General features: G+C 32.5%; 1 protein-coding gene across 3 annotated transcripts in view; it reads right to left on the bottom strand.

The window, feature by feature from the left end:
- Positions 1 to 869: 869 nt before the first annotated feature.
- LOC126772778 (uncharacterized) overlaps positions 870 to 22,004 on the bottom strand; it is a 48,384-nt gene continuing 27,249 nt past the window's right edge. The window contains exons 1-6 of one of the 3 annotated variants that reach the window (XM_050493350.1): positions 17,069 to 17,079; positions 10,027 to 10,154; positions 8,799 to 8,981; positions 6,288 to 6,508; positions 2,151 to 6,012; positions 870 to 2,076 (exon numbers count right to left, since the gene is read on the bottom strand). In XM_050493350.1, the coding sequence (XP_050349307.1) occupies positions 1,124 to 2,076; positions 2,151 to 6,012; positions 6,288 to 6,508; positions 8,799 to 8,981; positions 10,027 to 10,099 (5,292 nt within the window). In that variant the 5' untranslated portion in view covers positions 10,100 to 10,154; positions 17,069 to 17,079 and the 3' untranslated portion in view covers positions 870 to 1,123. Of the gene's footprint in view, positions 2,077 to 2,150; positions 6,013 to 6,287; positions 6,509 to 8,798; positions 8,982 to 10,026; positions 10,179 to 17,068; positions 17,080 to 22,004 lie in introns of those variants that run through there. The other 2 variants (XM_050493349.1, XM_050493351.1) reach the window with 2 other exon arrangements.

Genomic DNA, 22,004 nt, shown 5'->3' with positions numbered 1-22,004 from the left:
ATTTAATTATTAATTTTTCTTTCAATCTATAAGACAATACACGATCTTTACAAACAAGATTTATCTAGTTTTTTTTTGGGAATGAGTTTGGGTATTTTCTTCATAATAGAGGAAACTGAATAAAAACGTTCTTATTGGCTAGACGCGCGACTACAGCACCACATGCGTTGAACTATTTTCATCGATGTCCGAACTGATGCGAGCGTACACCTCCACGGTATAGCACAGCTGCACGCTAGACCACCTGAGGGGCGTCCTCTACCTCGTGAGCTCCTACTGTCGCCGCCCATCTGCCCCGATGCATCGATGACGAAGACGACGATTTGGTCTGACGATAGGACGACGACACCAACCGGACTGACAACCACTTGAAAAATAAGAAGATAACCTACAGAAAACGACTTACGACACTATGAGATGACAGCCACTGGGTCATTGAGGCCCTGGTCCTTTGGGCCAAAATGAAAGGACACGGCAGGTAAACCTGTCGGTGAGGAATATCTCGGGTAAAGGGGGCAACCCCGAGGCCCGTACCCAGACTGGCCTAGACCAGTCAGGAGGAACCAACACTTTCTCGAACTGATCGGTCGTTATTTTACGCGCTCTGATAAAAAAATTGTAAACTGTTCTCTGTAGACTGGAAGTTCTATCATCATATAATTGTGGACGATACTCCCTTTTCCGGTTCCTTCAGTAAATGGTAATCGGAGGACCGAAGACATGTTACTGGGCCTAGTCTACGTAAGCTAGTTGGTGCTGTTAAAGATAGGTGCGTAGGTTCAATTTTCTTACTGTACGTGACAATATGCTTAGGAAAAAAGGTTTTACTTGAGGCAAAGAAACGTCTTGCGTTATTAAAAATATTTTTAATGTTCGATGAAGACTTTATTGTCTAATAAATAGTTTCTTACAAATTACAATAAGATCCAAAAACTGTACAAGGGATTGTACAAAATCCTTATTTAGAATGTTAAACTGAAATATATATAACATATACTAACTTAAATTCGATTTATCAAAAAATATATAACTATAAGGTACAGTAAAATACTGCTATTCATTAAACAAATAATATTCATTAATTCTTTGAAAAAAATCATTGATTTTTAATAAATTAAATGTTTTATAAATCAGCAGTAAAAGTTGGATTTAATCTTAAATCAGGCACACTGTTTCTTCTTGGTATCTTCCTTAATTCTTTAAATGTAATCAGACCAGACGCACTTGTATCTAGCCTCGAGTGATATTTGGACGGATCAGTAGTAGGCAGATAAGGATATTCACTTAAATAAGTTTGCGCGTTTTTTATTTTGTTCTCTTCAGCGAATTCATTTAATTGCGATACTGCCATTTCATAGGAGTTTAGTTTATTATCATTTACATTTTCCATGGATCGGAATGTCTCAAGAACAGCTTTCTTGTTTGGAATACCCCTTAAACTGCCCTGGCGACTTAATCTGCCTTCCATGACGTCCTCGAATAAGTCGTCAACGTTAAATTTCTCGGATATTTTCACTAATTTTTTATTTTCGGCTTCTTTTTCTTGCATTTGATTCCAAATTTTTGAAATTTCCGAGGACGGCATAGATCGTGATTTTTTAATATTACTTCGTTTTCGCGAACGCTTGTTTTCTTCAAGAGATTCAGTGGACTGACAACTTATTAAAGATTCGCTTTTAATTAATTTTTTTGTATTCTTTTCTTCACGAAGTTCTTCTAAAGATTGAAAAAATTTTCTAGCCATTGTAAAACGATTTTTGTATTCTATGTGAGCAGGCTCGTTTTCAGGTGGGGATTCAATCGTTTTTTCGGGTTTTTCTATAATTTCAATTTCAATATCAGAAAGGCTCAAATAGCTTGTATCCTTGTCTTGATTTGAAATCAACTCTGTGTCGGAAGACGGATGAGTATTTTCAATTTCGTTATTAAAGTTTTCGAAACTTTTATCGTCGAACAATCTTTGTTTGCGTTTATTAAGTGTCATAAATCCTTCGTCATGGATTGATTTTAAAGGCGTTGATGTTAATGATGATGATATTTGTGTTTCAGTAGGGGAAGTCGAAATCGTCGCAGTTCCTGTTAAATAAAAAAATATATACATAATATTATAAAATTAAAAGGTCAATAAAAAAAAAGAATCATATATTTACCATGAATTGAACTCGGGACTGGCTCTTTATTTAAAGACCCTACATTTATTCTATTACTACTTTTTATTTGACGACTTGTGTCAGATACTTTAGAAACATCTTCATACAGAGATATGAAATTTTTCACAGAAATTTTTGGTAATTCCTCATAGGATTTATGTTTTTCGAGGACGTCTTCAGTCACTTCTGTGAATTTGTTAAATATGTCCATTTCAGACTTGCTGATTGATTTCAGTTTGGATGTTGGTGATTTAACAAGCAAATCGTTTTGTTCGTTAATATCTTTTATAGTTTTTTTAACGTTTGAGGTGTCTGTCTGTTTTGGAGGTGTATACATAGTTTCGTCGAAACTTTTATTGTGTTTATTCTGTATCATTCTTGCTCTCTTTTCTTTCAGTGCAATTATATTTTTGTCGGCTTGATTAAAATAATTTATATTTGATTCTTCACATGAGCTACTGATTTTTCTACTTTCTTTTTCCTTAAAGTTCTTTGTATCTCGCGTTGTTGATTTATTTTCTAAATTATTACACGTTTCGCTTACTTGATGGGTTATATTATGCATTGATTTACTTTTTCTACGTGACCATGCTAATTCTTCTGTTTTAGATATATTATGGAATAAAGAAATACGACTAGAGACTAGACCAGTTTCGTGGTTTATAATGCTGTTGATTTTTTTCGTCTCGTTTTCATTATCCGGATATCCTAAAAAAGTGTCGATTTTATTTAAAATATGTTTTCTAGATGTACCGAAAAACCTTTTGGGACTTGTTTCGAATGCTTGAAATACTTTTTCTGATAATTCTTGTTTTAAGTGTAAATTTGATTTTAGTTCATCATTATCGTTATTCGTATCTACGGAATCGACACTACTTACTTTTAATTGTTTGAAGGCATCGAATACCGATCGTTCTTTACTATTAGAAGACTTTTTACCAAAACAAGAGGTAGATTCATTTTTATTGTATATTTCAATATTATTATTCATGCATTTAATTTTATCTTCAATAGAATTGAAATCACTTTGTAAATTAATATCTTCAAGTTGATCAACTGATTTTTTAAGTGGATAAGATTCATCTTGATTTGTATTTAAAAAGTTTTGAACGATTTTTCTGCCCCTTCTCTTGGAAAGGGAATCATTACGACGTAAATACTTTGAAGTTAATCGCCTTTTACATTGTAGAGATTTAACTTCTTCAGATTTCTCCTCTATTTCGCGTATCTTTTCATCCCAATATTTTTTCTTTTCTAATACTATGTTATTAAACGTTTCATCGCCAAATTGGACATGATCGCTGTTCTCATTATTATTTTCTTCTTTATAATATCGGTTAATCTTAACATGAAGGTTTTGACTTGCTGATAAAGATTCAGTGATAGCTGCCTGAACCTCAGAAATCTTTCCTTCTAATATTTTCGTTTGTCTTTTCACATCTGTTTTCAATTCAGATGCAGAATCGACATGGATATCGTTTCTTTCTAAGGTATAATCTATTCCTAAATTCTGTAATTGACATTCTTGTGTTGACGTTACTGAACTAACTTCAGAAGTTTTAAAATAGTCATCGTATAAATCATTTATTTCGGCAAATGCTACTGTCACTGGATCGTCGACATTATCTTGTGCAGTCTTAACCTTCATGTTATCCTTCATGTTTGATGATAAGATTTTTTCGTTTTCTTCAATTATTGGCATGAATTCCGATTTTTTTGTTTCGCACTTGTATGTTTTATCATCATCAGGGTTTATATTTTGCAATTGCTCTCTTTCATTTAATTTTAATTTGGAATTATCTCTTGGAAGAGGAGACTTTTTATTTAAAGGCTCATTAAATTCAATATTGTCTGTGTAGTTGTTTTCGTCTATGCTGACATATGCTGAATCCCACGTGTCTTTTTTGGGTGACGTTTCTCTACTTGTTTCTATTGGAGTACTTACATTAGAATGTGTTGGACTAAAATTTGAAGTTATATTTACATCTTCGGTTAAATTTGAATCGTAACTGCTGTAACAATTAGATTTCCTTGATGAGTTATCTGTTTCTACGGATATAGCGGGAATTGTTGTCGTGTCTGTAATATGATTTTTACAGTTATAATCTTCTTTATTCTTGTTGTGAAGTCGTTTGTTAATTTCTGTAACATTTTTTACTGAAGACGTGCTTGAATTTAAATTGATCATAGGTGGCAAAGAAACCGGTGCTCCAATTATAAAATCAGGTTTTTCTTGATATTCATTAAGTTGATCTTGTATATGGTCTATAAAGGGGTTAACCAAGTTGTTTAACACAATTTCAGTAGACAACTTCCTTTCTAAATTGATATGAACCGAATCTTCTTCCTTTACAACTTCTCTATTGATAATTCTACAAACGGGCGTTTTGGGTCGTTCCATATCTATAAGTGGGTTTGTTTCTTCATTTGATATTTTATTTTCATTTTCAATGAATATTTTAATATTTGCGTTAGCTGTCTCTTCATTTTGGGAGTTGTTTGATTCATATTCGTTCGTTATGAAGGAGCCCAATTTTTTTTCTATTTCATAATTTTGATTATATATATCATCTATAAATGGGTTTGAGGATTGTACTTTATCTATGGACATATTATCATCTTCAAAAGGATCACTTGGAAATATATTGTTATTATTTATGCTGTCACTATGCACATTTAAATTTGGTGTCTCTTTTGCAAGAGCTTTAGATTTTTCAGTTAAGATAGAGACAGAAATATTCTCCGGAATAATGACTCTGTTCCGTTTTTCTTGTTTGCAAAGTTTATTTTGGTCATCATTAAATGTTGAATTAACGATATCAGGAACATCTGGCTTATTAACCTCATTCTTTAGCTCTGATTTTTGTTGTTTTTTAATATCACTTAAAATATTACAAAATCGATTTGCTGTTAAAACTTTATTTGCTGTGTTATAAAACTTTTTTGTCTTAAAGTTGCTTTCTACCATATCATTGGTTGTTGATTCGTTAAGCCTCGTAAGTGGTTCATTATTTATTTTTTCAATGTCATCATTTTCCATTAAATATTTTGCTTCTTCTTCGGTTATTTTTTCCAATGTGCCATTTTCTCGAAGTAACATTTTTTCTGTTACAAAATCTACTATTCTTAAAACTACTTTTCTATCGGATTTTACATCAACAATATCAATTTCTTCACCATCTTCCAGACAAAAACTATCTCGTTCTAAAATTCCGATAATATTATTCGAAGCGGTGACAGTAAACGGTGAGCCGACGACATTTTGTCCTCTGCTAGTTATTGAAACTTCGTATTTGCCTTCTATATTAGCCACATAGCCAATTCTAGCATGATCCGGTTTCAACTCAGTGTCAATTTCTATATCGTGCTTAGATTTCGGAATATAGAATGTTTTGTTCATATCACTTCGACCATAGTTTCGTAAGTATGCCGTACCTTGTGTAATAGGAAGAACGTTATCAGTATATTTCGACTTCGATTGTAGTCCCAATAAATTTTGCCTTATCATTTGAGCTTTGCCTAATATTGGTGGTACTACTGTCATTCCATATGTGTCATTGGGACCGTTTATTAGTATAGTTATATCACCTGGATCTAAGGATTGTTGAGCTGTAGGATATATTTTGAAATGAACTTTGTTGTTCACTTGAGCCGCTGTGAGTCCTGATCCTCTGGCAATGTAGTTCAGAGTAAAGTGAGTTGTTTCTGGGGAAGCTTTTTGAGTTGTATGACTAATTGTTTTAGAAGTTGGTGGCGTAAGTTTAGATAGAGCTAGTCGAATTTTTTCCAGGTAATTTATAAGCTTCCATTCTTGATGTCTACTTATTGAATCATTTGCTTCTAACTCTAGCCTTGTAAAAGCCTGAAAATGAAAACAGTTATATTTTTAGTCACATTCTCACAAACTATTAAAATATATATTGATTGCATTATATAATATTTAATATTTATTAATTGAAAAAGTTATTGATTTATTTATACATTACCTGCTTCGTAAAGTTATACTCGTACTATGTTAAGGTAATATCTATGCAGGTATGTAATTGGAAAAGTAAATTAATACTGAAAAAGTAGTCTATGGTCGTCACTTTATATTTTAAAATTTCAAAAAAAAAAGTAGTTAACAAAATGACTTACCGGCTCAACGCCAAGGTAGTGGTCAGCTATCGCCTGTGCGTGTTTCAGTGTAAGTCTTGTTGGAGGGTGTCCTGCGCATGCACCGGGGAGTGCTGTATCCAGCACTCCGCAGACTATCCAACCGTGCCTCCAGACCACCTCTAGATTCTCGACCCTTACTGGTCCAGCCTCTCCCAGCCATTGTAAAATTGATTGCTTTTGCTCCTCGTTAGAAAATATCACTGTAAATAAATAAATTACAACTTAAAATCTGAATAACCGCCAATTATACTTTCATTTATTAATTGCTTGGTGAAAGCTCGTTTGAGTAGGTACCACCACCACTCATCAGATATCAACACAGTATTGTTATATTCCGGTTGGAAAGGACATCTTAGTTCCCAGGTTTATTGGCGATGTAACGGATGGTTAGTATTTCTTACAATGGTAATGACTATCGGTGATGGTGACCACTGACCATCGACTGGCCCATTTGCCCGTCCGTACCTATTCTATATAAAAAAGCGACTGACTGAAAGAAAACATTATGGATAAATCTGGCTGTTGGAAAAAGGTTCAAATATCTTCGTAAATTTCATTAACAGAACGCCATTATATCTACCGTATACATTATACACTGATATGGGATTTCACGGAGCGCAAATTCAGATTTGTATTTTTATAAATGATTGTCGTTATTTTGTTTATTAAAAAATATTTTCAAGCGTGAACTTTTTTTGGGTGTGGGACCGAAAATCCTTAATGAAGATGTTAATTAAGTCATGCGTTGAAGTAACTGCAGAAACAAATAATTAATTAAATTTTTCATTCGATTTTCAGCAATCACTTACTGTGAACTTCCCCGAACAAATAATATTAAAATAATTCAATATAGGTACTTATAACAAAAAATTCTGGCGATCATTTGTATTCTATGTATGCTCTTACATTGCATACGATTGAGTCGAAACTTTGTACATTTGTTGTTGGAACTTAAACGACGGATTCCGACATATTACTGTCAAACATTACACAACCAAGAATAACAATATACGATGTTTAAAGTTCTTTATTAGATGCTGCAGTGTTACTTTGTAAGAACATACTTCGTATCTCACTCGTGAAACGTTGATTACTGTGCTACTTACGTTATTTTGATCGGTGTACCTATTCATTAAATTGTAATTATTATTACTGATTTCAATGTGTTTTTTAATCGTATTTTTCCCTCAACCTATCCAATTCTATTGTTACAAATGAATTATATTTCAACGGATGTATCATATTACGAATAAAATGCGTCGTAATTTACGTAACGGCGTATTACGATCGAATTAGTCATGTATGAAACTGTTTACTTAGTGAGTACTTTGCTTTATGAAATAATAATGTCCCGTTGAATATTCAATAATGTGAAGGTAAGTTGGTAATTCAAAACATTAGTAAACATTGATTGTCACTTATAATATATAATTCGTAACCTAAGAATGTTAAATCAATATTTTGTCTCTTTGCCTATGGTATATTATTGCTTAAAACTTTCGTTTACGTAACTACGTTTTATGTAAGAGGTTTAAAAACAATTCTCTCGTGTAAATTTAACGTCAGATTCAACAGAATTGAATCTTCAAGAAGCTCAGTAGTTACGTGTAAATTATTCCAAAGGTCGTCACAGTTTCCCGAATCCATATTTAATTTCATAGATTATCTAGATAAAACATCTCTGGATTTGACCTTGTTCATTTGTCTTTATTCTTCCACCGACATTATTCAGTAATAGTATACATAGCTATGTGTCCTAAACTTATGTTTGTAGTTTCGCTTCATGGCGTTACAGCTTCTAGTCGAGTCTGGCGTTAGTTGATCTAATTTAGTTTTACACCAGAATTTTATTTTTTTATAAAAAGTAGGCAAATTTTGTTTGGTAGATAAATTTTGTCTCTTTCCGTATTTTTAGCTTTAAAATATATATAATGATAGTTCTTTTGACATATATATTTTTACCTTTTTATCGTTTTAAATCAATATCACCGTGATTTTAATACTGCCTATATACAACAGCGTGAAGTAGAAGGAAAATAAATAATTAAAATGTTCTGTGTTAAAAAAATTCCAGGCATACAAAAGAAACATGATTTACCTCTTAAATTTTAGTTCGTACATGTGAGGCCAAATAGTTTTAAAAGGTTAAAAAGGTTTTCGTCTGTGTCTAACAAAGGTTTCACTAATTACGAGCAGTCATGGACACTTACCTATCGTTAGAATTTACACCAAGGTAATTTGGATTTCAAAATACGTGGATCTTGATCATAGATCAGCTTATAGGTAACCCTACCACTGATACCACTGGTACCACGGATTATATTCTTGGAATAATTATATTATTACTTGATTTATGGTCGAGAAATACATTCCAAGAAGTTCTGCGAGATTTGATTCGCCATTTCATAATGCAGCAACATTATGAAATAAGTTTAATTATCTGTTTAATCTTTGCGCAGGAGCAAGACATTTAAGTGTAAATTTACTTACACGCTCTGAAAGCAGAGTCGATATATTTTAGTAACTTGAACAAGAAACTTTGCTGTCCCCAGAAAAGCGTGAGCAAGGTTGCTGGAGCGAGGTAGCGTAGAGTCGTCAGTATGACGTCCAGCGCGGTAGACCACATGCCGCGCTGTACTTCGAACTCAGGGTACTCGGGGATTGGAAACAACCCTGTAATAGAAAAAAAAAACATTTAAGCATTAAATACTGATCCAGAGCTCTTGAGTCATAGGATTATAATTTTGACACAAAACAAAAGATCTGATGGTAGATGTGTGTGGTTACCATCGTCCATAGACATGGGAGGTATAAGATAATATATTTATTTCCCTACATCGCTAATGCGCCACCAACCATAGGAACTAAGCTGTTATATGCCTTGTGCATATAATTACACTGGTTCACTGACCCTTTCTACCGGGACTCAACAGTATTGCTCTTTGGCAGTAGTATATTTAATGAGTGGATTGTACCTACCCAAACGTGCTTGCGCAAAGCCCTACCTTAAGTATTTTATAGTCGATGGTAGGTCCTTATGCATCGTTTGTCACATATCAACGTATACGGATGTCAGATTATTTTAATTAGAATTTCAAAATCAAAAAATAATCAAAAATAGTTTATTTTTACAACAAAATATTATACACTTGATCCAATAGCTGGTTTGTTTGCTGAAACGATATCATAATTGTATTTCCGGTGGCATCCACACTAAGCAAGCTTGTGTCGTGGATGCCTTACTACGATTCACAGACAGCGTTCCACCTGCGGTTAATAGCGTGTTCTTAAAAATTTATATAATAATAATTAGGAAGCTAAGAAATCTTGTTCTTAGAATCCAGGAACAGCTACAACTATAATACATATACGGCTTATATATTTTTATGATAAAGAACGAATATAAATTTGTTAATACAGCATCCATTTTTAGTTGTGTCGAAAAATGCTCTGATTGTAAATGAGGTCTATTCTCAGGCTTATTCAGATTCATTTTTATATTCATTTTTATACATGACGTCCTAGTCAGGTCGACCAGTGACCCGAAGAAGGTGGCGGGAACCGACTGGATGCTAAAGTCAGAGAACCAGGGCTTAGGCCTTGGGAAAGTTCAATGAATTAGTTCTGATAATGATGATGAAGATTTCATCATGATATAAGTAAAATATTTTTCCACCTTTGAGATATATGCGTAGAATAATTCTTTAATGATACCAACCGATACTCCTCTCGTGTTCGCCCAAGACATTTTCCTCGTATTCCTTTGTTAATTCTTCGACACTGTCTGACATTGTTAGAATTTTTGTTACAGTTTTCCTAATGTTTCCTGCCCATCTTAACACTGAGCTACTACACACGAGTATCGTTAAAATCGAAGTAGGAATATGCGAAAATAATTCGTGCCAGTTTCATAGTTTGTCAAGTACTTTAGGTTATTTGTTTATTTATAAAAATATATATAATTTTAATAGCCGTTTATGTTGAGTGCGTATTTTTTCAATTGTTTAATAATATGTGTTACCGTTTTGTATACATTCTTAATTAATAAATAAATAATATATCTAAAAAGCCAGTTTTAAGTTTACTTACGGATAGTCGTATCACAGACCATAAAATTGACAACAAATCCAATTTTTTCTAAATATCGTTTGATAATGCTTCGTAAAATATACTCCTCTTACAGCGTGTTCAGATAAACGTCCGAACGAGATCACTAAGCAATGTCCAATTTCATTAACCGTCCCGTAAACATACTAATCTAATCTTACAGCATTCAACGCTTTGAGAGACAAAAATCTAGGCGTTGAATTTTTAACTCTATCACAAGCAGTTAACAGATATTTTCGCGTGTAATAATAAAGCACGTTTTTCGTTGTCATGGTCTGTACATAATATCTAAAAACTACACGTAGATAACGTTGATAAATTTCAATGAATCACAATATTAATATAACACTTGTTCTTTAATCATCGTGATGCAGCGACAAGTTTTTGAACGCTCTTTTATTTACAAATCGATTAATTGTTTTATCTGTATTGGTTGTATTTCCAATATATTATATTTTATCTGTGATGGATATCATAGATAAAAAAAAACGTTTTCTCAAATGCCAAGATTGTTAAATGGAACGCCATTTTTAATTTTAAGTAAAGTTCGTAATATTTATGTTGCTTGTACAACTATGTATTCTACAATAAAATAACAGTGTAAGTAGCGATTTTATTTTGTGAGTCTTCTAGTGATGTATTTAATATTTTTTGCACTGAAATTAAAGATAAACACGACAACAGACTTGCTTTTGTTTACAGGGCCTTATTGTATAATGTAGCGACTCGCAGAAAATTTTTGTGTACAGGGATAATTGGAAAATATGTGGGGACACTACTTAGAAAAACATACATAAGGAAAACTTGATTTAATTAAGTTTTTTTTTTTTATTTAAATTTAGATTATTAATTTTTATTATTTTAGTCAAATTTTAAAATAGTCCCTCCCGATTCCCACCCGACGCAAAGCTGCCCATAATGCAGGCCGCATTTCCGCGTTGTATGGCAATGGACAACCTTTGTGCCAAGTGTGACCCGGAGCGACTGTCAAATTAATTAAGTTGAGAATAATTTTTACAAGAGATTTTCAAATAAAGTTTGAGTTTCTCACAACTTCGGGAAACTTAAGAATAGGTCTGCATTATTATTAGTCTGATAGGAAAATATATATATGTATATAATAAAAGAGATAATAATATAAAGCTAAACGCTGATCGTTAGGTGTAGTACTTATTAATACATTAAAAATACGCTACAAATGCAAACTTTCGAATTCTATTAGAATTCTCAGAAGCGTTTTAGAATTATAATAAATAATAAATATTGTAAACACAACACTAATCTTTGAACAATAAGATGATCTAAGACATTGTACTTTTTTGGTATTTTCCCAGTATTATGGCAGTAAATTTTTATAAAAAACAAGGTCGGCTATTTGGGGCAAGTTCACATTGAACTCAGATTCCCACACTTTTTTATCTTAGTAAGAATCATACATTTATTGGAACAAGTATGACACGAAAATAGGAGATTTTGTAAGTGTCTCATTTGTGATTACAATTATTAATAGAAAACTAAAAAGCTTAACACAAATATGGTAATAGTAATACCTCGAAAACGATTAGCAATTGAAATTGAATTATGTAAGAAACTGAATGATTTTTCCGATAGATTCGACTAAAACATCAAACAGTCCTGGAATTTCAGTTGCTGTTGTAGAGGATAAAATGAGAAACAGACAGGACTTATTTCTCTACGTTGATCTTAAGGGTTTGGCAAATGTAAATGATAGTTACTGCGTGAGTTTGCCTAAGCAACCGGGAGTGAGAAAAGAATAGAGATTTTGAAAATGAAAAATGCAGTTCTGTCATCTAAATTTAGCTTGGATTCATTATCCCGTTTCAGCTTTAATAAGATAATTTTAGGGCAGGAAACTTCAGGTTAAATATCTTTATTTCGAACAATATGACAAACCATTTTAATCCTATTCTTTCGATTACTATAATCGAGAGGATTAGGAATCGAGATTTCAGTATTTACATTCATATTTTATTTAATAATTATAGAAAATATTGTATCTGCACCTGCGTAATTTTATTTGGCATTATAATATTATGGTTTTTATTAAAATAGGTTTATCTTAACATGTCCTTTAACTTGTGCAGGCATGTTCAAGGTTAGTCTGATATTTGATACGGGAGATTACGTGTAATATATAATATACCTTATGTTTGAGTACTATAGAGCGATAGTGACATATATTAGTAAATATAACAGATTACATGCCGCCAAGATAGTGTCGAAGATGACAGATCACCTTTGAGATGTACGTTATTTCAAATTATATAACAAGTAACTAATTTTTCTATATCCACACAGAGTTATATCTAAATAATTAATGGGGATATTGACGTTCATACCGATTTTGGCTATTCTTAATAGGGACTAGCCCACTACATAGGAGATATTATAGTGCTTAAGTGTGCGTGCAAACAGGTGCATTCTAGTCACTCAGTCTTATTGTTCAATGTCACAGTAATCCGACGCGACCGGATAGAGACTTAGGGCAGGCTTAGGATTTTATCATCTTTCCAAGCCGCTGTAGTGTAACACTGCTAACTTTACCTACTACTCTACTTTCCTATTGACAATTTAAATATACTCTTTAATATTTAAGTGGGCGGATACAGGATGTGTCCAAGGCCCAAAGAGGAGTTAACCACAGAATAGCCATTACACCAGGTAAAACAAAGAACGCTTTATAATGTTTAATATATTTTCCTGTTGAACATTTTTAGGATTTCGAATCAGTAATAGCTTACATTCATTAACTAATATTGTATTTGGAATTTGATAAAAATAAAAATACAATGTATCGTTTTTTTAACAAGTAATAAAAAAAAGTTTTTGTTTTTCGTTTTATATTATATAAAAATGAATCTTGTTTTATGAAAGATTGGTACTTTGTTTTTTTATAAATTACAGTCGTAGAAAGATAATTGTGGCTTGTAATGAAACAAGACTCGGAGATTAGGCGTTCAAGTATCAACCAGCACAGTCTCTATTCGATTTTAATTACAAATCTTAATTAAAAATAAATACTTCCTATTTCCCGGATCGATTTATTTAGATCCGTCACAATCTTATTTTTTATTTTTGTCATCAAATCAACTAGCTACGTGACAGCAGATCGTGACAAGCGAAGATTATCCGAAAACTAAATTGAATAAATATATTCAATTTGAAAATTTTAAGTTTGTAAATTCAATTCGTAGTGAGTAATATGATAATAATATGATCAAAGTCAACTAAAACTTTTGTGGTTTTTTGTCGAAAAATTATTAGTAGCAGATCGAAGTCTGAAAGTTGGAAATGAACTTAGGAAAGCAATGTTGAATTTGCCGACTCAGTCGAATATAAAAGGGAAATAGTGCACTTGTGTTTGTGCACATACTTGTGCAATATAATATGAGCTGCACAGTTTGTCAGTCTATCTTGAGAATGTGACCGTTATCATTCGTCAAGGGAGATGTGATACTAAAACTATAATAAGAGTTTTAGATGATTATTTCAATAAAATAATTTACGCATATTGATGACGATATTTTTATTTTTAACAAAAAACTTCTTTCCGCCCGGTCGATGATAGAAAAATTTTGATTTTGGAAATGGATCTCCATATTGATATAATTATAAAGACAAAAATAATTATTATAAACATTATTTTGCAATTTACTGTAACTGGACCAGTATAATCATAAGTTTGTGTGTGTACTTATATGTATCTATATTATGTGCATTTGTTAAGGAGTTCGATACAGAAGCAATAACTTAAGCAGCTAGTAAATACATTTATATAAATACTTAGCAATAAGTCGATATGACAGTGTTTAGGAAATGTGAATCTTAAACGAAGATTGCGGGTTAAAACGCAAGCAAGCACCTCTTAATTTACATATGCTTAATTTGTGCTTATAATAAGCAATAAATGAGGGAATCTGTATGTCTCGGATGAATCATCTTTGTGTGATAGAACGTGGAATAAGCTTCAACCAAACCTTCCAAACTCCTCAAAAGGAGAAACATTAGCCCAGAAGTGGGATATATACAAGTTGATAAGGTTTTTTACGTAACATTAAGTATGAATTAAACTAAATAAGGTAACACCTTAGACCTCGAATCATAAACGATATTTTTTATTATACACATACAGTTCATAAATAAAATAATAAATGTTTTACGTTCACGAACACGCTCTGTATCTTATTCTTATCGTTATGATAACGAGATTTACGTTTCATGGTCACAGGTTTTCTTTATTGTCTCATATTTTTCACCTAAAAATGGTCTGCAAAATATTAGTATAGGAATGAAAAATATTTTGAGATATGATAATAATTCTGTATGTTTTTATAGTTGAAATAAAAAATAATAAAACTCGACTTCCACGACGCCTTGCACAATTTTAAAACTAAAACTTAGAAATTGTATTTATATACTTGCTAGACATTATGTATATCGAAACAGATTAACCTTGACTTGAGTCAACAATTGATTAATATTGTAAATAAACTATTTGATGATTTTTAGGAAACCATATAACAATAAATGATCGGACTGAACAAAATAAAAAAAATGGATGACTTTCTTTACTGGGGCTTGATTTTAACTTTAGCTATGACAACATCTCCATGTTCATAATACAAATATAATAACACACCCTCTGAGATAACCAATAGCTATAAGGCCGTTTAAAATGTACTGCGAGTAGTTTTTTTTCATCTCAGTTCAGCAATACGCAACTGTATTGCTTCTTAAACCCAAACTAACGCCACAGAATTTATATTCGAACCAACCAGCATTGGCGCACTGTAAAACCTCCTCAAAAGGAGAGGTAGGCTTATACCAGTAATGACAGTGAGGAATTTAAAGACTCACATGATTAAAACGTCTATACGTCATCATTTCATCAACAAATACGTGATATTCTTTTTTTAAATTGTGGTTTAAAATGAAAGCATTACTTCGTTATGTAATGTTTGTGATTATTGTCGGTACTGGCAATTAATAAATAGTTTTTAATGGTATTAACGTAAACTTAGGATGTATCAGTTTGTAAATAAATATAATTGCGACTGTACATTCTTTTAGCTGAATATAACACGTTCACGAATGCTAGTTGTGCATTAAGATTAAGAAACGTAGAAAGGCGTAATGTAAGTCAGTAATATTAGTAAAATTATTTTGGAGATAGCGATGAATATTGATGAAATATGTAATGTAATTGTTGTAATAATTTGACTTTAATTATCATCTTAACTGAAATTATCAAAAACAATACACTATATGTATATATGAATTATAAATAAGATTACTTATTTCGATTAAGGATTTGTGATATCGGCCACGGCCATTTTAAAGGGAGACTAGCCAACTGTGCAAAAGATATAGTGCACAAGGGCGCAAACCAAGTCTACTATTGCCTCATTTTTATAATGTAATGGGACCGCAAAACTGACATGACCAGAAATATATCAGGATTGCTAAACCGTACCGTATGTACTTTACGAGGCACGCAAGAGTTAAGTACTATAAAATTCTAGACTTCGGGCTCCTAATTAGAATTTCTCGATATATAAACCAAATAATATGACCCCGAGATCTACGGCCTTAATTATTAGCCACCAGATCATCGAGATATAGAATATCAAGGCGGACGAGCATATGGGCCACCTGATGGTAAATGGTCACCAACGCTCTTAGACATTGGCATTGTAAGAAATGTTAACCATCGCTTACATCACCAATGCGCCACCAATCTTGGGAACTAAGATATTATGTCCCTTGTGCCTGCCGTGAGCCAGTGTAATTACACTGGCTCACTCACCCTTCAAACCGGAACACAACAATACCAAGTACTGCTGTTTTGTGGTAGAATATCTGATGAGTAGGTGGTACCCCGACAAGCTTGCACAAAACTCTACCACTAGCAGAGAGATAATAAATAGTAATCTAAAAGCTAAGTAAATCCAACACATATCAAAATGCTTGTAAGAACTTATCAAATGCCAAAATCTATTGGAGCGGAAATCAAGTCGAAATTATAAAGAAAGATAAACATTCGTTTGACTTATTATATTCAAATTTATTTTACTAATTCCTATAATTAACTCATTTTTTATAATTAATATTTAACATTAAACTAACTAACTAATAACTTAACGGTAAAATCGTGGTACTAATTCAAGAAAAAACATTTTTATCCTTGCAAAGTCGCTAATGAATAACAAAACATTGTTGTTGTTAGTTTGTTTCGTGTTTTAAGTTTGAGTTTGGAACTAAAATTTTATTTTATAAAACATTAATTAATTTCAAGTCATTTTTTTATTGTTATATGCCAGTTCTTATGTCATCATTAATAAAAACTTTTTAGTTAATTTTTTCGATACTATATATTTTTTAAACTCACCCCTCAGTCGTATTACTTTGTATATTAAGTAGTTTTTATTTTTTTCTAAGAATATTTAATAATTTCACATTTTATTTTTAATTTAAATAATGCTTTCCCTTATTTATTATTCCGCTGGGATTTCCGACATTATTATTCACTTTATTTTAATTTCTTACAAACTGCCACTATTATTAATTAATAGCAAATTATTTTCACATATTCCTCTTATAGCTAATAATTTAGTATTACATATAATTATTACTTAGACACAGTTCACACACAGGCACAAAGACGACTGATGATAAAATTACCTGCATTATCTGTTGTTTTATATAAGAATACTATCAATAACAGGCCTTGCGATATAAACGTTTCTTAAGATCCTTATGTCCAAGTATTAAGACATATATTAACGCTTTGATAGATTAATATTTTTCAATATAAAATTATAACAAAAAAAAAACATAACTTTTTGTAAATAATATTCAATTTTAAATGTTATGTTTGCACAATTTTATACATTTCTTGAAGTATATATAATTTTTTTTCTCCATATTTCTAGACTTATGTACCCATATACAAGTATGAATTTTCATTCATTTCTAAGAATGAATAGAATACAGAATATAGTCCAACAATGTTAAGTTTTTGAGGACATCCCTTCATACAACACAAGCAGAAAACTAGTTCAAACTAGTACAATAAACTCTTTTTACATGCAAATGAAGAGAACATAACCGGTTCCGGATTTCTAAGAATTAAATAACCCCTCTCTTTTTGCCTATTGGCCTTTCTTATAATTACATAATAATATTTTGATTAAGTTTTCATACAATTTGATTAATCAGTTTTTTTCAGTAGATATATATGAATATTTCCCTTAAAGCCATTGAATAGAAAAATTAGACTTATTCGCACTTATACAAATTTTTGAGGTATTTATGTCTGGCATTGATATTACTGGTGGTAGGGCTTTGTGCAAGCTCGTCTGGGTAGGTACCACCCACTCATCAGATATTCTACCGCAAAACAGCAATACTTGATATTGTTGTGTTCCGGTTTGAAGGGTGAGTGAGCCAGTGTAATTACAGGCACAAGGGACATAAAATCTTAGTTCCCAAGGTTGGTGGCGCATTGGCTGTAAGCGATGGTTGACATTTCTTACAATGCCACCACTTACCATCAGGTGGCCCATATGCTCGTCCACCTTCCTATTCTATAAAAAAAAAATATATGATAATAATGACGTAACACATTTTAAAAACGCTGTAAAAATTTATGAATAAAAGTAAATAAAGGCGACATGTATTCACTTAACTATCGTACTGATTAAATTTAATCTGTAGATAACGTTTTTGTATTATAAGTATTATTTGTAGAGTTCTTGAAATGAAAGTTGTACACTTACTGATAAAAATTCCTCATAATATTAATCCATAATCATAAACAAATAATGCATTAATGGGCAGGAAATAATGTGTTATGTTGGCAACATTGAGTGTATTAAGATAGCTTTATATAACGTGACGTCTGTTTTTAGTACCTAGTAATTTATTATTTTCCGCTTTGGAAGCTAGAAGCTAAACAGCGGATAAATTCTTTATTTTTTAAGTTAAAGCAAAACAATACGTGTATAAGATTTTGTAGCATACTCGTAATTTTTTCTTAAATTTTCTGATCTATTTATATATAGGTGAGCGCTCCTCGTTAAGGCGGAAAGGGTACCGCTGGTTTTTTTAGTGAGTATTCCGCATTGATATATAAAAAAACCCGACCGACCGAAAAAAAGTTTTTTATATATCAACGGTACTCCGATATTCGGGGCGAACTCGGCGCCTTGGACACCGGCGAGTTTTTTTTTAAATAAAATTTTTATTTATCAAAATGCAAACTTATGAAGCCGTGATGGCCCAGTGGTAAGAACGCGTGAATCTTAACCGATGAACGTCGGTCCAACCCGGGCAAGCACCTCTGCATTTTCATGTGCTTAATTTCTGTTTATAATTCATCTCGTGCTTGACGGTTAAGGAAAACATCGTGAGGGAACTTGCATGTGTCTAATTTTCCAACTCGCATTGGAGCAGCGTGGTAGAATAAGCTCCAGAACCTTCTCCTCAAAAAGGGAGAGGAGGCCTTAACCCAGCAGTGGGACATTCACAGGCTGTTACTGTACTGTAGTGTAAACTTATGAATATTATAATAATATTTTCCAAATTCTCTCATTAATTGTTAGTCGCAGTTGATTATTTATATATAGATTTTCAAAACACTTATATAGAGATATGGAAAGATAAAAAAATAATTACATACTTATCTACAATAACATAGTTAAGCCGCTTAACATATTTAAAATTGTTGTCTTCGAATGTTATTACTCATCTATATTTATATATACGAGGAATAATTGAGAAAGTCCATTGAATTGACTTGAGTCTTAAACTATAAATGATTTTTAAAGTTAAGAGTTTTTATTATTTTTGTTGTTTTATGTTTTTGTTTTAATATTCGTGTTTTTGCTTCAGGGACTTGATTTGTATAACTTGGCTGCTATGGAGAGAGTAGTGACTAATGGAATGAACTTCTAACTTGGAATGAACTTCCTTAAAAGAGAAAATGCAATTGTTTATCTGTAGGACATTTACGGGATCGATTTATCAGAACGATATTTAACGCAAAGTAAGGTCTATTGTGACTGCTCCATAAAAACGCGGACCGCAAGCGATGCTAGCGATCCGTATCCAATGCACCAAGTTCATGACGTCATCATGGCGGAGTCACCCTTATACAGCTTGCGGAGTCTTTTTATATCTAATAGTAAAATCAAAGGAAAAAACGACTAATCATACTGTGTTATTACGTTGTATGAAAAAGCGAGGGTAAAGCAAAATAATATATATATGACGGAATTAAGAGTTTTAGTGCGTATTTAATTGTTTACGAATACAGTTATAAGAAAATACACAGGATTGTAAAGTTCAAGACAGATTAGAAAGCGGAAACGTGGCAACAACCGTTCCCTTTCGTATCCCAAATGAATCCCTCTCCTGCCGTTACGCCACGTCCTTTAGAAGCATGACGGCTAACCCGCACTCTAACTCACATTAATGTCAACCGCTTATCCAGTAACAGCTAATATTTTGTGTTGCTATCGTTCTATCGATCTCACCCAAGTGTACTACTTGATGTTTCCGTTGCAAGTGACCAATTGATTGTATGAGTTATGATTTCATTAATCTACAAGATGGCGCCTCAGTGCTGACGCTGCGACATGTATATACATACATATTATTGGCTATATAATTTAATATAGAATTAAGCCGTGACCGCTAACGAGGTCGCTCAGTAAAAACTCAAACAATAAATTTTTCAAATAATTTAAGATTTATGATTTATTTCCTTTGGAGCGCTAGCCGCTATCTTAAGAAACGAGTTTATGCAAATATCTCATGAACGATGTGAAATTGTAAGAATATGTTTTTGTATTAACAAAATTACACTTAGTAGTATAGTAACAGCCTGTGAATGTCCCACTGCTGGGCTAAGGCCTCCTCTCCCTTTAAAATTACACTTGCAATATTAATAAATTTGTTCATCAGGTTTTCCCAGTCTACAATTTTTTATATAAGTTTCTATTGGTTTTAAAATGAAAGATGAAAAAATACAAACAGCGTATCATTAGCTGTAAACTTTGTGCAGTCACATACAACGCCGTGCGTGACGAATTGGTCTCCTTTTTCCGTCACGTTCGATCTAGATTTATATACTTCACACATTGACTATAAACGTTTAAATAATATACAAACCTTTATAGACCTTATTCAATTGATTTAAAGATCAAATTTAAAAGAAGATTTATTTCTTTCCGATTCAAAACTGTCATTTATTAGTCAATAGCAATGTGTAATGTGTTACACAAATATTTATGGCTTGTGTTTTTGAATACAATTCAACCGCATTATTGCATGATCTGTACAGTAACAGCCTGTGAATGTCCCACTGCTGGGCTAAGACCTCCCCTCCCTTTTTGAGGAGAAGGTTTGGAGCTTATTCCACCACACTGCTCCAGTGCTGCTGCGCGTTGGTGGAATACACATTTGGCAGAATTTCAGTGAAATTCGACCCAAGGAAGTTTTCGTCACGATGTTTTATTTCACCATCAAGCACGAGATGAATTATAATAACAAATTAGGCACATGAAAATTCAGTGGTGTTTGTCCGGGTTTGAACCCACGATCATCGGTTAAGATTCACGCGTTCTTACCATTGGGCCATCGGCTCTCGTTTTTCTAGAAATATTTGTTATTTCTTACATCGTCATAGCATCACCAACCGTGGGAACGAAGCAGTAATGTCCTTTGTGCATCCAAACGGGCTTGCGTGTTTTCCTTGACCGTCGAGCACGAGTTGTACACATCCAATATAAACATGAAAAGACAATGATGATACTTGTCTGGTTTTGAACTCGTAATATTGAGTTAAGATAAAGCACTGGGCCATATAAGCACAAATGATATAATCAAGCCGAAATGATAAGTCTACATAAAGAAATTCATAAAAGTATTCTCTCGTATAAAAATTTACATTGTATCTTAAAAACATTTAATAAAACAGAGCTAGAAAACAACGAAATAAGAAACAAAGTACTTCAATTTGTAGAAATGTTACGTAATTTCTTGCATTCCGTGAAAATTTAACTGCACGGAAAACAGTAGATCTTTATTGCTACGTGAATATAGCGCAGACACTAGACACGACGGATTGGAGCTGCTTTTTTTTAATGAGAATGATTCGAGGCAAAATAAATCACAAATACAGTGGTATCACACACATACACACACGACACAACTAATTGTACATATAGGTGAAAAATCGTGACCACGTGGAACGATGGTAAGAATGCTAGCAGTATTTCCTCTTTGAATCGCGAAAAATAAATAATCTAAAAAAATAATTTATAATTATGTAATGTAATATTAATACAAAAGGTGGAGAACGGAAATTTGATTTCACAAAGAGTTTGATTTTCACACAAAAATGTGCTCAAATATTATTATATTTTTACAAATTTAAGTTAGGCATTATTAAATAACGAGCTTAGGTTAGCTGGGGCCCAGGCTGCTGAGACCAGATCTAAAAAGGACAGATGACCTGCCTTGACCTCCGCTCACCTTCATATGACAGCATTGAAATAATATCTT

This window comes from Nymphalis io, chromosome 13 (genome assembly GCF_905147045.1).
Source record: "Nymphalis io chromosome 13, ilAglIoxx1.1, whole genome shotgun sequence".
Taxonomy (NCBI): domain Eukaryota; kingdom Metazoa; phylum Arthropoda; class Insecta; order Lepidoptera; family Nymphalidae; genus Nymphalis; species Nymphalis io.
The sequence above is the reverse complement of the archived record's forward strand: the minus strand, read 5'-3'. Positions and strand labels throughout refer to the sequence as shown.